At 44.4% G+C, this 17396-nt stretch overlaps 2 protein-coding genes across 5 annotated transcripts; both read left to right on the plus strand.

The window, feature by feature from the left end:
* Positions 1–671: 671 nt before the first annotated feature.
* Positions 672–12492, plus strand: dgcr2 (DiGeorge syndrome critical region gene 2). Of its 4 annotated transcripts, none has more exons than XM_079289190.1 (11): positions 672–977; positions 5789–5821; positions 6959–7081; positions 8764–8847; positions 8983–9211; positions 9634–9710; positions 9806–9988; positions 10093–10296; positions 10414–10566; positions 10708–10944; positions 11027–12492. In XM_079289190.1, the coding sequence occupies exons 1-11, from the start codon at positions 896–898 to the stop codon at positions 11254–11256; spliced, it is 1635 nt and encodes a 544-aa protein (XP_079145316.1). In that variant the 5' UTR covers positions 672–895; the 3' UTR covers positions 11257–12492. The 4 variants fall into 4 exon arrangements, with proteins under 4 accessions (XP_079145316.1, XP_079145317.1, XP_079145318.1 ...); XM_079289191.1 differs by having other exon boundaries at positions 9001–9211; XM_079289192.1 differs by lacking the exon at positions 5789–5821.
* A 1697-nt stretch (positions 12493–14189) lies between these two features.
* car15 (carbonic anhydrase 15) lies at positions 14190–17198 on the plus strand. Its single transcript, XM_079288818.1, has 8 exons — positions 14190–14258; positions 14360–14389; positions 15079–15255; positions 15336–15481; positions 15590–15682; positions 15764–15830; positions 15920–16080; positions 16164–17198. The coding sequence occupies exons 1-8, from the start codon at positions 14207–14209 to the stop codon at positions 16386–16388; spliced, it is 951 nt and encodes a 316-aa protein (XP_079144944.1). The 5' UTR covers positions 14190–14206; the 3' UTR covers positions 16389–17198.
* Positions 17199–17396: the final 198 nt, after the last annotated feature.

Here is a 17396-nt window from a genome sequence, read left to right on the forward strand (position 1 = left end):
GTAAGCCATAAAATTCCCTCAAAGAAAACAGACTCGTTATGATCATTGCCGTCTTGGAGTTTGACCCATGGGTTATCTCTCAAGGATACCAAGAAATAAAGCAAATAATATTCACATGACATTCAGGGTAGAAATGTATATTTATGCAATTTTTAAAATATTTTCTTAATGAGAAAGGCAGATCTTATTGCATGACTGCTTCGAGTGAAATAACTTAGATTGACTTGGTTTTAGAATAAATCTCTTTTAAACTGGATTAATGGATGATAATGTTTTTTAAATTGGTACAATACTACTTCATCAAAGTAATAAGCATGATATGCTTATTAAACTAAAAATAAACAGCCCTTTCGCATCATGCTGCATGATGAACTGCGCCAGTCATCAGCGCCGCTCGTGCGTCGATGCCATCTGACGCTCACTGATCATATTTTGTGTTGGATTCATCTCATAATAATCTCTACGGGTACACACACACACACACACACACACACGCTGGTTATCGTGTGTCTCTGTGTAAAAGCGGTTTAACTCCGCCCCGACAGCTCCTCCAGCTGACAGCATTGTGGTGAATGTTTGGATTGTTGTGATGGGAGGCCGCGGCCATCTTGGATCAGCGGCGCTGAGAGGACAGACGACGCGCGCGGCGGAGCCAGTCAGCTACCGCTAGCTGCTTGGAGAGATTAAGCACAATCTGTGTCGCTGTGCGGTGCGACTATGATTCATAGACGCGGTGTGTCTTCGCTAGCTGCCACTCCGAGTGCGTACAGTGGGTGTAAACTGTGTTAAGAGGGTAACGTGTTAACTCTGGAGGAGGAGGGCGGCGGCGCAGATCCTCGGTTTATGTTTGTTTAACAATTTTCTGGATAGAGGATTTACTATGAATGGAGGATAAATGTTGCCAAAGGCTGACAGCAGCAGTTGCGTCCTCTTCTCTCTCCTCTTCGTCCTCACGTTAACGGACCCACCACGGACAGGTAAATACATCCACGTTGTTGTTTTTTACTTCTGCATTTATTCCCGTGGAGCTCGAAGAGAGAAACGGAGATTACAGGTCAGGCGGAGAGGCCTGCTGGATAAACCACGGGCTCGAGTAGTTTTTATAACCGCTGCTGTGCTTCTGTTGGACGGTGTGGAGGATATTTGTCGAGGCTGGAATTAGTGGGAGCGATCGATTTTGATACTTTTAATAACAGCTGTATTGATAAATGATGTTATAACGATTTAACGTCACTCCTGTTTTAGAAGGCGGGTGTCTTTACAGCCATGTAAACAATTTAACCTCACCGTGTGTCCGCTTGTGTTTGAAATGCATGTCAGAGATTCATGGTCCTGCATCACAGACGCTGTCTCTCATTGACTCATCGTTCAGCTACACAGTCAAACATCCGAGTAATGTGATGAAAAGATGCTTTTGTTGTGTACTGCAGACACAATCTGGTTGATTAAAGACATACAAAATCCCTAATAAGCAAATACATGTTTGTTTTCAATAATATAACTATTTACAACACATTATTGGCACACTAAAGGCCTCCTCAGGTAGTCAAGTCTGTCACAAAATGCCATTTTTTTTAAAGATGAAACGGGGAAATGTCTTCAATTAGTTTGTCTCAATTGAAAGCTTGAACTTGTGCTTTGATTGCAAACACTTGCTCAGCCTTTCCTGCATTAATTGAAGCAGCAAGAACATAAAAAAGGATCTTGTGGTTCCCTGTAGGCCTGATCTTGTGACCCTGATAAACGTGTGGATCGGAGCAGCAAAGATAAAATAAGTTCTGCTTTTAATGTCCGCAAAGATAAATGTGTTTCTGGACTTCCACAGAAGATAAAATCATACAACAACACCGCTTGCACGTAACAGTTTGCACGTACACACAAGGCGACACACCTTCTGACAGTGGCGACATATTGTCTTTGGTTTCTTGGGCAAACAGGAAGTTGATTGCACTCCATTATAAAGTGTAATCAACTGTAATCATCAATCTCGTCAAAGGTGAAATCAGTATTTACTGGTTTATCGTATTTTGCACAGACTGTGTGTTTTTGTAGAGCATGTTGGTGCACATCAAGTGAATGCTTCCTGAAGCTTGATGGCCCACATGACTCAGACTTAATAATCCAGTTTGCTGGAACATAATTCAATTAAAAATGTTGTGCTGGTGTGAGAATGAACCACTTTCCCTGTCACACAGGTGGGCTTGAGCTGCCTCACGGTGTCATTAAGAGTCTCACGGTGTCTACTGCTGCTGATGAGCAAAGGAACATGCATCATAAAACGAAATGGCTCTGTGGTTAGCCGTCTGGATGTATGCCAGTGAGCCAGGCAGCATTCAAACGTCAACATTTTAATGTAGTTGGGCTGTAAATACTGTCCATCCAAAGGAGAATTAAGCTCGTCGGAGGTGCTTTAAATTCAAATTATGATCCGAGTAAGATCCACATGTAAATAATGTGTCTTCCTGGGGTTTGTATGTTTTACATTACTCTGCACAATATTGCGAAACGCATGTGATAAATGTAGCAACAGAAATAGATGTGATCATATGCAGACCGCGGTGGTTGGCACATGTGCATGTCCTGTGGCTCCTTCAGTTCGCTCCCACACTACAGAGACATGCATGTGATCGTGAATACGTTGTCCACCTGAGTAATGGGAACATTTTTCCCAAAAGAGCCCACAGGAAGAGCACCGTCTTTGGGCCCCAAAAATACTGTTTTCCAACGACATTGGGGAAAACATCTGGAACTCAAGAGGAGTAATGGGAATAAACTTCCCAGTGTGAACACTTGAATAGTTGTAAAAGGCACTAATAGTCGAATCCAGAGTTATTTTCCTTCCTCTGTTCATGCGAATGAGCCCAACAACGAGGCCGATCTGGGTAATCGTCTCCTTTTTACTTTTTCATTGAAGCAGCAGGCAGATTGTAACTTTGGTTTGAATTTGAGACTGATCAGTAGATTTTGGTTCGACTCAACTAAGCATCTACAATGTGCTCTCAGCAATTCAGAAGAAGCAGACAAAGTTAGCAGAGTCTCGTTGGGCTCAACACGATGTTTATCGTCTGTGGGGCTGAAGTCTGTGTTGCACTGGCAGCTGGTTTATCACTTTCTGTTCAGCACAAAACAGTTTAACTTTTGACGAAAGTCAGATGTCTCTTGGCTCAATATAAAGCCATTACTTCATACTTCCAACATAACTGTGATCTTCAAGTCGGCTATTGGATGGAAATGGGAGAAAAGTAATCCGGCAAATAAGTGTTACATTTGTTGACCTTTGCACCTGAAACATTTAGCAATATCTTGCTGATGCGGCTGTGCTGTCTGTGGAGGAAATGAACCTTTCAGAGGTGTAAACTGGCAGTATCACAGGGAGGAGAGATTTCAGTCAGACTGACGACATGTCTGAAAGCCAAGAGTCTGTAAAGATCACCACTGTGTTCTCCTAATATGGTGAAACTCAGTGCTACAGCTCTGTATTCAAGAGCAACTCTGTTTATCATTTGAAGTGTTGCCGTTGTCATATTGGTGTCGAGCATTTCGACGCAACACACGTATTCACCCCCCCCCCCCCCCAAAAAAAGATTTGCTTTTTGTTACGTAGGCTGCCCATCTAAGAATTTACAAACCGAACGGCTATGTTTTTGAAAGACTTTGACCTGGAGTGCGTTCATCCATGCGGGTATAAAAGAAAGTATATTGCTTTTAAATGTAAGGTGGTACAAAGAAAGGAAGGAATGCATGTTTGTACCCACTCACTGCTTCTAACAGCGAGCCTCAGTGTTGATGTGAATCACCGACGGCTGGAGAGGAAGGCGGTGTGCACACAAGGCCGGTTCACTTTGCCGTTATCCTTCAGCGGGACTGAGCTGGGGGCCAGTCTCCCAGTCTTTATTGTATCTTCCTGTTGGTTATGTAAGAGATGCAAAGCTTCACGTGTCTCAGGGTTGCCGGCGTTCGCTCGGTCGAAGACTCAACGTGATAAAACCCAACGCTTGTGAGAGAAATGGCCTCAAGAAGAAGAGACGTTTTCTGCCCACCTTCAGAACGGCTGCGTTTGTCATGCTTAAGTCATTTATACAGTCGTTCCCAGGCAGATGCATGGCACAGTGTGTGTGTGTGTGTGTGCATCATATGTGGTTAATTTTGAGCGATCATCTTCTCTAAGCCTAGTCTCAAAACAAAATCTAAAATCTCTCTGATGAAATGTCCCTGCCGACCGAACAAGGAGTGGAAAACCGCTGTTAACCACAGCAGCTTCAGAGACTCCATCTCACTCACCCTGAAGTTCAGTTGATGTCGAGGGAAGTGCACTCCAGCATCAAGCTGACAGGCTCTTTTTCAACACTTGTATCTAAAAACAAGCTGTGCTTTCAACATGTACCATCTGATAACCTGAAGAATAAATAGTCTCCCGTTGTCTGAATAAACTCTACTCTTTCCCAGCAGCAGTTATCGGAACAGAACGACTGAATACGGATCTGTGCGGGCAGCGAGTCCTCATTCAAACCACAGGCACCGGAAAGTACAGGCCGGACGTTTATGTCCTCGTCGTGAGCACATGCAGACACGGCTACGTTTGAGATAAACACTCCCCAGCTGGATCTGTTTGCTAGCTTCCCAGTCGGCTGACATGGCAAAGGAACATGTCTTAGTACAATATCGAAAAAAAATACTATAAAAGCCCTCGGATGTCTTTGTAACATCACATGTGTGAGTTAAAGATTAGATATTATATTTGACCATAATTATGTTATCTTGCAAGGCACTTAGAATAAGATTGACTCTCTTTTTTACCTGATCTATTATTCTGTGTGCATTAATTATTAACATCCCATTTGGGACGCATGGTCTGTAATGTTATCCATCAATTTGACACATATTAGGGCTTGATGGGATCGATGATCACGCGTTCAGGCCCCCGGAGACTGAGACGGGTCTGTAATCCGTCTCAATCCACTTAGCATCAAGTAAGACAGCTCTGCAATTCTGCATTACGGTCTCAGGATATGTTGACTCGGACCTTTTCTTTCTTATCGTTGATATCTAATAATAGCCCGGCCTCATGAAGCATTAACTCTTAAACTCACCGTGGTGCTGGAGCTTTAAAATACTTTGAACATCATATTCATCTTGTTCCATGTAGCTGTGTCTGAGCCATACAGTAAGCAGGATGTTGTGCCAAATGAAGCCAAAAGCCTTTGTTGTGAGAGTACTTGTGGTTCGGTTGTATTTAAACCAGGAGAAGCTGCAGTTTAACTATTATTTTCCTAAAACAAAGCTATTGCTGAGGTTGCACTATGATTGGAAATACCTTTTTGTCTGGTTTGTCAATCCATACTTTTGTGGGACATTGCCAGATGCTCATATATGTTGTTTTTTTTAATATCAGGTTAATCATTCATTTGTGCAGCGGTCAGAACTCTTGTTCACATAAAGGCTGGTTTTTAATAGCCGTATTAAAGCCGAGGGTAGGCTGTCGCTCTGTGGTGTCATCAGAGGTGACGGTCTGGTCTGTGTGGGGTGATGTCACCTCAGCTGCTTGGTACACAGGTGAAACAATAGTCACTGGAAATAGCTCCAAGTCTTCCTCTAAGTAAAGTCTTTGTCACGTGGTCCAGCTTCGTAGGTAAACACAAGCACCAGGAACAGATGGTGTGATCTACCCACTAATCACAGAGCACAGAGAGTTGTTGACGGTATAAACACCAGACATCCTTCTAGACAACATGATGAGCAGACGACACATTGGATTGGACAGTCACTCTGTTGTTTCTGTTTGTTTCAGGTCCGCGGCTAGCTCTGGCAAGATTATTGTCAGGTAAGGCGACCGTGGCGCACTGGGTTAAGAGGTCGTCTGGGAACTGGAAGGTCACCGGTTTGATCCCCGACTGGGACGTGTCGAAGTGTACCTGAGCAATACACTGAACCCCCGATTGCCTTTATATATATATAAATATTAAATATTATTTTCTCAGCAGCTAATATAGTTTATGTTTCTGGAAACCAGAGCATGACAATCAGTTGAACTTTCTCTCGCATATGATTAATAACACCGTTGAGTGAAAGGACAGAGCCGTTCTTTCATCACTCGAGGAAGGCAGCGGCTTCTTCTAACCGCTCACGATGTGAAGACAAACAAAAAGTCATGAAGTGTGTCTGCTGCAGGTCCAAGGCTACGGCTTTCCAGTCGCCCTAATAACCCAAATGTTACTAACAAAAGTCTTATTGTTATATTTTCAATGGTCTGATTTTGGGGGATACACCAAGTTTTTTCATGACTAGTTTAAACTAGTTGAGTTGATGGGTTTTCTTTGCCAGGATCCTTTCTCGATCTGTTATTTCCTCCTTTGCGCTCTGTGTATTGAGTGGGCTCTCATGCTGACAACAAGTGGGAGTAAATGTCCTGCTGATTTGAGGAGCATTGTCTACCAAATCCTTTTTTCTTTTTCTTTTCCTGAGGCCAGTGTATTTTTCCTTCTTCTTTGCAATGGGATAGCGCAGCATCGTAGCATTTACGATATGCTACAAACGCCGTCAGCGTGACGCGGTGTTGCACGTCTGTTCTTCTGGTTTCTGAGAATCTAAAAAAACTCAACTTTGGGTGAAAAGCTGCACTCAGCCATCCAATCACAGTGGAGGAGGGGTGGGACGAATACCACAAAGACCAGCTGTCACATCCAGCATGTACAGCCGGCTACAAGTGCTGAATAACAACATTCACAATGAAGGAGAAATCCTTTTTTTAATAATTTGCACCCAGGTGCTATAAGAAAGAACATAAAAAATCTGTTCATGTGTTCTACACCCCCCTAAATATACCCCATCACCGTGTAGGATCTCTGATTGTATCCCTTAAAAGCGTGGCCTCATTCAGTCTTCTGCTGGACTTGAAATGTTTTTCAGGCTCGGTCACATGCACGTTTGACCACAGCAGCTCCTCTTGTTGTGTTTTCAGAGCAGCGCTGCAGCCCCGGGCAGTTCGCCTGCCGCAGTGGGAAGATGCAGTGTATCCCGATGTCCTGGCAGTGTGACGGCTGGACAGCGTGTGAGGACAAGAGCGACGAGATGGACTGTCCCCGTGAGTATAGCTCTCCTAGGCCCCCCCCCACCCTTTTTTTTTTAACACTCATAATAACATGATTGATTTCTGGAAAGAGGAGCAACACCCGGGACCTTTTTCCCCCACTTGGACGGTCGGGATCACAGGGACCACATGTGAGCAGCAGTAGCCTGTAGTGTGTGTGGTTCAAATCCAGCTGATTTACTTTTCCCACACAGAGGAGGTTTTAAATCTGCTGGTAAATCCACCACAATGACTGTAAAATCAAGACTAGCCGATCTGGACCGACCGCATCAGATGGCAGGGGGGGGGGCAGAGTTGAACTCTTGAGTGGCTGCACATGTGTCTGTGTTGTTGTTGGCCGCTCGTTGATCTCTTCAACACTGCATGGAGGTTGCGGCGCTAAGCCTTTTGACCGAAATCCCATTGTTTCCCCCTCTTAAATCCAGAGAGACCTTATCCCCAGATCTCTGAGCGCATAATAGGAATTACCGAGGATTGAGTCCAGCATGTGACCTCCGCACAGCAGTGTGCCTTTAGGTAACCGCTGTAGGCCCGGAAACAACCCTGTACACAGCAGTCAGTCCCCAGTAAAACCACACTGATGGAACATGCAATAAAAGCAGGAAGTGATCCATTTGTTTTCTTTGTTTATTCACCCATGAAAGGTCCCTTAAAAACATGCATGTACAGTATATTCTGTCTGCGTGTATTTGCCCGTTCCCTGTGCGCAGAGTAGCTGTGTTTTCATAGACGAAGGCGAGAGAGAAACCCAAACAATGCTCGCACATGTCTCAGTGTGAGGGCTTATTGTCTGCTAAACCAACAGCGCGCATGGAAATCAATGTTCTTGTTTGGGATTAGCTCTTTGTTGAGCAACATGTGGCGGTGGAGCGATCGCTCCCACTAATTCCAGCCTCGACAAACACCAGAGGCAACTGTTCCACCTCATGACTTCACTGCAGGTTAAAAGGGTCTAGAGACTGTACCGAAGTAAGCCAGGCTGCAGGCAAAAGAGCGGTTCTATGCAATAGTGTTTTCTACAGAGGGAGAAAGTCAAATCTAAACATATTTAGATTTATCCTGACGTCAGTCAAACCTGAGTCTCCTTAGAGAAAGGTAGAGATTGTGCTTTATGGAGACAATGCTGGGACTTTAGATTTGAATCAATTTGAGCTCTTGTTGAGACTTACAAGAGAAAACAATCTGCTGTGTTTTAATGTTAATAAAGTGAGGTTTGGGTTCTGCTTTTATCTTCCTCAAATCTGTATTTACTTCTTGTCGGTTGAAGTTGGTTCTTCAGACGCAAGCTTCACATTTCCAAAGAAGGTAAAGAGGAAATGCTGATCCGAAGCACTAAAGTAAATCTAAGGCTAGAGAAAGGGAAGTGTACTTAGAGGAATACCAGAACTAGTCGATACACTCTGTGGACATTTATAGAAATATGAACTTTTATACTATTTTAACACAAAACAGGCCTTTGCACACACATGATATTGACCAGTTGGCGTCGGTGCAGAAGCAAGCAGCACCGTCTGTTTATCCGTTTATCTATCGCACTGATGAAATGCCTTGTTCATTACATCACAGGCGTTTAACAGGTCGCACGACATAAACTGATATGTGCACTGAAAAAGTGCTGTTCTGTAAAAACGTGTCCACACTTGTTGACATTGTCATTTTTTTTAAATTGTTTGCAGCTGTAGAGGAGAGGTTTCGTTTCGGTAACGGATACGACCAGGTAGAAGACGTCATCGGTGTGGCTCAGCCTGTCCGCTACAACAGTAAGCAGCTTCACCCCCCCCCCCTGTTAATGTTGTGGAATCTGCAATACAGCCATATTCCTTTATCATATTCATACTTGATAACTGTTTTCTGATCACGTGTGTGCGCTGCTTTTATCAACCGCGGTGTTGAAGTTGATATTGCGTCCATAGAGAAATGCCCGAGTGGGTGGCACCACTACGAGAAGACGGCCAGCTGCTACAAAGTGTACCTGAGGAACGAGAACTACTGGCAGGCTGTCGACACGTGTCAGAAAGTCAACGGCTCGCTGGCGACTTTCGTTACCAACGAGGAGCTGCAGTTCATCCTGAAGATAGAGGTGGATTTTGACGACAAAGTCTGTGAGCGCAGAGACCAGTGCAAGTGAGTTCCTCAGTCCAAAGCCTTCGATCGTAGGTCGTTATAAGAGCTTCCCTTAACGGATGTTAGAAGTGTTTAGTCAGCGTTTTCAGTTCCTACAGTCATTTACAGTTTGTGTGTAGTTTGCAATTTCTGTGCAAAGACAAATGCAGACAAACGGCAAATAACTGGCTGAACATGCACGATTCAATTCATTCACAGAAAAGACATTAAAACCTTTAAGTGTCAAGTTAACTTATCCAACATGTTGAAATCTTTTTTGTTTTCATGAAATACAGGATAAATATTCATTGCAATGTTCAGTGTGTTTCAGCAGAGGTGGGTCCGTCATTGGTTTGCAGGCCATCTAGTGGCCAGTAGTGGTTTGTGCATAAACCCTGAAGTGGACCATGAAGTACATTTAAACTTTGGAGTTATTTTTTAAGGTTTTGGGTCGGCTACCAGTATGTGATCACCAATCAGAACCACTCTCTGGAGGGCCGCTGGGAGGTCGCATACAAAGGTATGAGCTTTCTCTGCTCTTATTAAATAATAGAAAGACAACTACTGTTCCGCAACTTGATTGTTGTAACGCTCAAAATGTGTTTTCCTCAACAGGGTCCATGCAGGTGTTTCTGCCACCCGAGGGTCTGACCAACATTGGGGAGGCGTCTCCCACCGAGGACAACGTCTTCTGTGCCCAGCTGCAGCGCTTTCAGATCAAGAGCATGAATGAACGAGGTCTGCACAGCTGGCACGCTGAGGACTGCCACAAGAAGTTCCCATTTCTCTGCAAGAGGAGTACGTGCTCATTATGTCTTTTCCATCAGAAATGTAAAGATGCCTATAAGTGTTGGATAATGTCTTGATGTCATGTTGTCTTCCCCCCCCCCCCCCCCCGACAGGGCAAACTTGTGTGGATATAAAAGACAGCGTTGTGAACGAGGGCTACTACTTCACCCCCAAGGGGAACGACCCGTGTCTGAGCTGCACGTGTCACGACGGCGAGCCGGAGATGTGCGTGGCGGCGTTGTGCGAGCGTCCGCAGGGCTGCCAGCACTTTCGCAAGGATCCCAAAGAGTGCTGCAAGTTCACCTGCCTGGACCCAGGTACTGCCACACCAACGGACTGGCTGACGTCTGCATTTCTCATACTCGGGAGCACCAATGAGCCCCCAGCTCGTGACACTCTTATTTTGTCGGTTTTCTCTCTCTCTTTCTCCTCAGATGGAAACAGTCTGTTTGACTCGATGGCCAGCGGGATGAGACTGATCGTCAGCTGTATCTCGTCCTTCCTCATCCTCTCGCTGCTGCTCTTCATGGTGCACAGACTCCGTCAGCGGCGGCGCGAACGCATCGAAACTCTGATCGGAGGAAACTGTGAGCGTTTAGCACACACCACCCTCTGAACAATAATAAGTTGCTCAGGGATTGAAGGCGTTCTCTTTCTTTAAGGAGGAGGATTTTGTGGCTGTGTTTTAAGTGCAGTTGTTTCACATCATCCTTTGTGTTTTTGCTCAGTGCACCACTTCAACCTCGGAAGACGAGTCCCAGGCTTTGACTACGGCCCGGATGCCTTTGGCACCGGCCTCACTCCCCTGCATCTGTCCGATGATGGAGATGGAGGAGCTTTCCATTTCCAAGAGCCTCCTCCGCCGTACGCAGCCTACAAGTACCCCGACATCCAGCACCCTGACGACCCCCCTCCTCCGTACGAAGCCTCCATCAACCCAGACCGCCTCCTCTACGTGGACCTCGGTAGGCGCGGAGCCCGTTGTTCATGTATCTCATCGTGTGTCAGGCTGTCGACTTCATTCCCTCTCTTTTTGTTCACCCGCAGGACACGGGGTGTCCCTGGTGCCGAGCCAGATGAACGCCATGGTGGACGGGCTCCAGGCAGCTATCCCCAACGCCTCCGGCCCCGCGACCGACTCGGCGCCGCCCTCTCAGGAGCGGGAGGACTCCGTAGATAGCAGCACCCTCCTGGTGGGGCCCGACACGCCGACAGATGGCCCCGCCCCTGCTTCTGCGCCCGCAGACTGCGCCTCCACCCTCAGCACCGTTGTATAAGGACAGTGGAGGGAGCTGCAGACTGTGGAGGGAGTTCAAGTTTGTACAGACGCAACAGAATCCTCTTTCTGAAGACTCTCCTGCAGTTGGCCTTTTGAGTGTTTTTTTTTTTTTCTTCTTCTTTTTTTTTTAAACACTGGCGTCTAAGGAAGCAGAGACGACTGTTTCTATACAGACTCCGTTGTGGGAAGGCTGCACTTTTACTTTTAGCATCGACTGAGCAAAGCTTTTTGAAACATCTCAGAGTTGTCCCGATCGGTCGAGTGGCCCTTAATGTAAATACCCCTTCAGGTCTGCGCCGGTCAAATTTGTTATACTCGTGTGTCACACAAGTCCAGCACAAGAATGACAGACGGACGGTGAATTCAGCTCATGTTTCTTCTTGTGCGTCTTTTCGTTTTGCATCTTACCGTCCAAACGGACGTTTGTGTGTTGATCCGACGGTCTCCAGGCTACAATAATGTCCCCATCAGCCCCGTTTCTACTCGCTCAGAGAATCTACGGCCCCCCCCCTCCCTTTCTTATCAGTCTGATACACGAAGCTGTCGTCCAGGTTTATAGCGCGTATTTGCAGCAACGGTTTTGTAATTAAGGGGTTTCAACCTTGCGAGAGAGTACGGTCAGTTTCCTGCTATAGTGGTTTTTATTAGGTCATGTTCCAGGAATGTTGTGGTACTGATAAATATCCGAGTTTGTTCTTTTTGATGATGAGTTATGACTGCAGGCTGTGATCGTGATTGTTTTATTGTGAGATGGAAACAGTCTGAACTCCCCCAGGGATCAGCGAGCGTAAGCGATGAAGCCTTTTCGAGTGTACGCATGAAGATTAGGGACGATATCCTGTCATTTAATTTGAGAAAATGAATTTATTTAAGCAAACTGACCCGTTTGTTGTTAATTAATCATCGACTCTTAGCAGCATAGTTGTGTATTTGCAAACTGAACCATGTTTACGGATTCAAAAACTACAATTAAATTAGTTTTGTGGGGGTTTTTTTTGCAAAGAAACGAGTTAAATGTCACATTTGGATGCTGCCGCTCCATCTCTGATGCGTTTGTTTACATTGGTCATCTCGGTTGTTCAGTGGGATTGCAGTAAAAGGAATATTGTAATAAAGATAAACTGTATATTTGGAACTTGTTAGACCACCAGCATCCACACCAGCTGTAAATGTGACTGTCTGAGTGTCTCATGTTTGAGTTTACTGTACAAAACATTAGGACTTTGAGCTTATTTCCCCCATTTTTTTTTTCTCTTTTTTTGGGGGGGGGGGGGGGGGGGGGTGCATTGATCATCCCAGAAACAAAATCTCATGAATTGTGAAAAAAATTAATTGTGTGTGTGTGTGTGGGAGATTGAGTTTTCATCGAAGTCGTTTGGTTTTATTTTTCAACCTGCTTTTTGGAGCTGCGGTGCATGTGTTTTATTTTTTATTTTTTGGCATGCGGAGAGATTTTTCTTTTGCTGGAAACATGTTCAGCTCAACAGTCCTGTACAGTTCCACTCCTGCATAGAGTTTCATCATCTCTGTAGGCATAAAAAAAACCTGACCCATGACCCCGAAAAGCTGCATTCATGCTGTAGTTTGTGTGCTAGACTCAGGTGGTGTGAGAACTCATTTTAATGGATTTGAAATATGTTTTATGTATAATAGGACAAAATGCTACATTTCATTGTTTCAAAGCCTTTAAATTAAAAAACAAAAAGTGCTTCATCCTGCAGGGAGGGCTTGTGTTTTTCTGAGGTAGATGTACATCTAATGCCAAATAAACTGCACCATGAAGCACGACTCATGCGTCAGTGGGTATGAACACAGCGTCATACTCAACTCTGTCCAGTCTCATCAATCATGACATTTAGCTGCTTCTGTGAGTCCTGCAGGAAAGTCCTCCGTCTGTAGTCACCAAATGCCACAGAGGATTAAGGTGGGATGTGGGGAAATCCCCACTGTGAGATGGAGGTTGTTAAGATAAACTCAATCCACGGCCATCAGGAGATTGAAATAATTTAAAGAAAGCGGATATATCGCACCTCGCAGTGACTCATGAGGCGGCGGGCGGAGCAGAGATAGCGATACCCGGCTGGAGAGCATTGTGGCTGAAGAAAAGAGGCTTTGTTCACACGGGCCAAGTAGTGACAGAATCACATGATCTATGCCTGGACGCTTATCGTTCAGTCAAGACAGTTTTGAACTGTGACATCACTTAAAAACCTTTCACACATATCGAGTTTCTAATATATCGAGTTGATGATAACTGGCAACTTAAGCACAGTGTTGTGTCAACAGGAAGTATTTAGAAAGAACTGTGTCAGGTGGATCTGTTCAGGACGTTCGTGCGAAAGCATTGCGTTTGATTTCCCCCTTCCACTCAAAGGACTTTCCTGAGAGAGGCAGTATATTTATATGTGAATGAGGAGGATGTCCTTCAGGTGCTTTAATATCATAAAATGTTATTTCACACACTGATTGGATTTAATTTCTTTCTTCTACAATTTGAATGTTCCTGTTTCCACTTTTTTAACCACGGAGAGTTACAGGAGATGCATTTCTACTCCCTCGTATGAAACCGTGTGTGTGTGTATATATATATATCTATATATATAGATATATATATATATATAGATATATATATATATATAGATAGATATATATTCTGTACCTCTTCTAATTCAGCGTGCTACACGTCCGCTGACTTTCCCATGGCATGAATAGGTCTTGTTACTGGTCGCTGGGCATCTATGCTGGCACTAGTGGGAGGGAGGAGGGGGGGTGGGGGGTGAAGCTGTCCTGCATCAATGAGCCTGTTGATCAGGAAAGACCACTAGACTGGTAATGACACGCTTCGCTGATCAGACCAGGAGAGAATAAAACTCTGCTTCCACCTCCGGTCCCACTTAAGCGGGACGTCCACCTCAGACTCTGACACGGACACCTGTCAGGCGTCCACCATGATCTGGGCTGCTGCTCTCCTCCTGATTTTTGTCTCATACGGTGGTTCAGGTGAGGGTCCTGCTCGAGTCTGTAGACTGTATTTATGATATGTCATTTCTAAAGCTGAGAAAAATATTACATGACAAAATTGTGCTCTTTTCACATTTCAGAGGAATATTGTTACGATGAGCCACACTGTGGTAAGTAACATAACTTTTGTTTTAAAACACAGACTATAACTTAAAGAATATGATCTCTCAATAAAGTGTTAGCGGCCGTCAGAATATATTATGTCTCCACTTGTTGGTGAATAGTTTACTGGCCAATGTGAGGTATTATTCAACTGTAATATTATGATTTGATAGAATTTAAGTTTGGTTGCTGTCTTTATTTTTATGCCGTGTCGCTGTTCTTGGTTGGCGATCCCCTAAAATGAAGCGGTGTCTTCTTACAAACCCCTCAGTTCAATATGTCTGAGTTGTGAGCAGACGTTCTCCTCTAAACCTCTCACAATGTCTCATTTGAATCAGTGTTTGGAGGCCTCAAGAGGTTAAACTGTAGAGTGTTTCAGAAGAAAAAAAGCAAAGATTAGAGAATAAAATAAATGTAATCTTTGGAACTGCTTACCAAATGAAACTTGAGATTGTTTTGTTAGTTTCCAAGCTCAAGAAATAACTCGGTCTTCAACTTTTGTAAAGTGAACTCAATCTGCAGAGGAAGTTTGTGATTTGATCAAAAGCTCCAGAACAGCTGTAAAATCTTTTCTCTTTCCGAGGTCAAGAATGGAACTGATTTAATGTTGTTCTTCTCTCCTGTCACAATAACAATGAAAAGAGTTCTAATCTTGGAGACTATTAATGTTCTGATGTGGTTTCTTCGCCGTCCTCAGATCCTTATGCATGGGGAGACATGTTCCCGTCTTGTCATCCTTTACTTGAAGAGCATCACTCTCCCATCAATCTGGACCAGCACATGACCAGGAACGAGTCTCTGGGATCTCTACATCTGGAGGGCTTCGATGTGATCCAAACGGGTCACTGGACCATCAAGAACGACGGGCACACTGGTGAATACACCAAAAAGACACTTTCATGAACGTGCACATTGTTTAGTCGGTGATTACACCGACTGGTCCTGCTCTCTCAGTCGTGCTGCAGGTTGGCAATGGCATGTCGGTGAGCGGTGGAGGTCTTCCAGATGTGTACCACACCATCCAGCTGCACTTCCACTGGGGAGGCCCGGCCTCTAACGGTTCAGAGCACACCGTGGACAGCCGCAGATACCCGATGGAGGTACAGTACGGTCAGTAGACGAGCTCTACACTGTCACCCGACGACTGTTGCGGCAGGCTGGCGCGGTGCAGCCTTCCCTTAACGTCTGTGCTTTTTATTCACTTCTAGATGCACGTGGTCAACATGAAGTCCATCCATCCGAACGTGACAGCGGCCGTGCACGATCCAACAGGACTCACTGTTCTTGGATTCTTTATTGATGTCCGGTGATTTGAAATTTGTTCCATGTGTTCAAGCATTTGTAGCATACGAACACGTGCTTATTTGAATGCGTTCTTTCAGGTTGTTTACGCAGACAATGTGCACTTTGGACTCATCTCACAGAAGCTGTCCTCTGTCGCTTACAAAGGTTAGAGAACTCTGAGAGAAGTCCCTCCTGCCTGCTGTTTCTGTTGCTTGTAACTCTGTTCTCATCACGCCTGTGCATCCTGCCTCCAGGCCAAACGACGAAAATCAAGCCATTCCCGCTGATGAACCTTCTGCCAAAGCACAACATGAGTCAGTATTACCGCTATTACGGCAGTCTCACCACCCCTCCGTGTTCTCAAGCGGTTGTGTGGACTCTGTACGAAGTTCCCATCTACATCTCGTGGTCCCAAGTATGTCTCTTTTGTCTTTTCTCTGGCAGAAAAACAACAGAAATGGTTTCCTTGAGTGCTCATCGTTGATCTTTTCTCCTCAGCTGGCTCAGTTTTCCTCACAGATCTTCTCCACGGAGGAGGATGCAGAGCAGGTGACACCTCTGCAGAACAACTTCAGACACATCCACCCCACCTTCAGTCGCATCGTCTCCGCGTCCAAAGACGGCAGACTCCTCGCGGGGACGTCCAGCCGTCCCCTCGGGTCAGATGTGTCGCTGCGTCTGCTTCAAATCATTTTGCTGGGAAGCTTCGTCTCTGGACTTTAATGACTGAGATTCATGTGTTCGCCACTCACTCCAAAATGACATTTAGATGATGAACCAGCAAAGAATAAATATTAACAATACAAACTGTGAATGAAGTACTGTAAAATGTTGCTAAATGTTGTGATTGTGCTCTGCAGTCTCTGCAGCATTAACTTGATTTGTGCATTGAATGATGTGATCAAATATGTGTCTTTACTAACAGTTTGACATGATGTGAGTTATGCATTGAAATGTGTTTTATGGTGACAGCCATGTGTGCATTTATGACTGTCGGCCTTTTTCACTCGGCTTGTTGAAGTATGAGCTTAACATACATATGCTCTTCTCATTTAGCTTTGGGTCACAAATATTACAAGTGGTAAAAGGGGAAAAAAGGTATTGTGGGTATTTGATCATTGTCAATAAAATACAAAAATGTCAACCTCATAGGGGCTGAAAAGAGAAAGAAAATGTATTGTGAACCATAAAGATGTGTTTGAAGTATTTTCATGACACAAATCTCAACGTTTCAGTCAAAAGCAAATACTATGTATGAAAGAAAGTTACTTTTACTAATATATATGTTGGCACAGTTCATGCCTTCACATTGATTATAAACTTCGTATAAGAACAATAAAGGTGCAGTGAAGCAAAAGGTGTTCAGTGAGGAGTAAAGGCTTTTTTTCATGTGAATAGGTAAACTATGCAAAAATTGTTTTTATCGCTTTTATACTTTTGGGGATTTATAAATCTATTAAACCTGGAGCTCAAGATTTCCAAATGTATTTCCTTTAATGTTTAAACAATACAAGCTCCACTATCATACATACTGCTGCCACTTTTAAAGAGTTTATACAGATTTTTTAAAAGTTATTCCCATTTCCAATTATACACTGTCACTTTTTTTGAAATACTATACATATTAAACTGAGGTTTTTTCAACATACCATACCATGATTTTTTTCGACATACTATACTATGAATAGTATCGAACCACCGATCCTCTGATTGAAGGACGGCCCTGCTGTC

Source organism: Melanostigma gelatinosum (genome assembly GCF_949748355.1).
Source record: "Melanostigma gelatinosum genome assembly, chromosome: 18".
In the NCBI taxonomy this organism is placed as follows: domain Eukaryota; kingdom Metazoa; phylum Chordata; class Actinopteri; order Perciformes; family Zoarcidae; genus Melanostigma; species Melanostigma gelatinosum.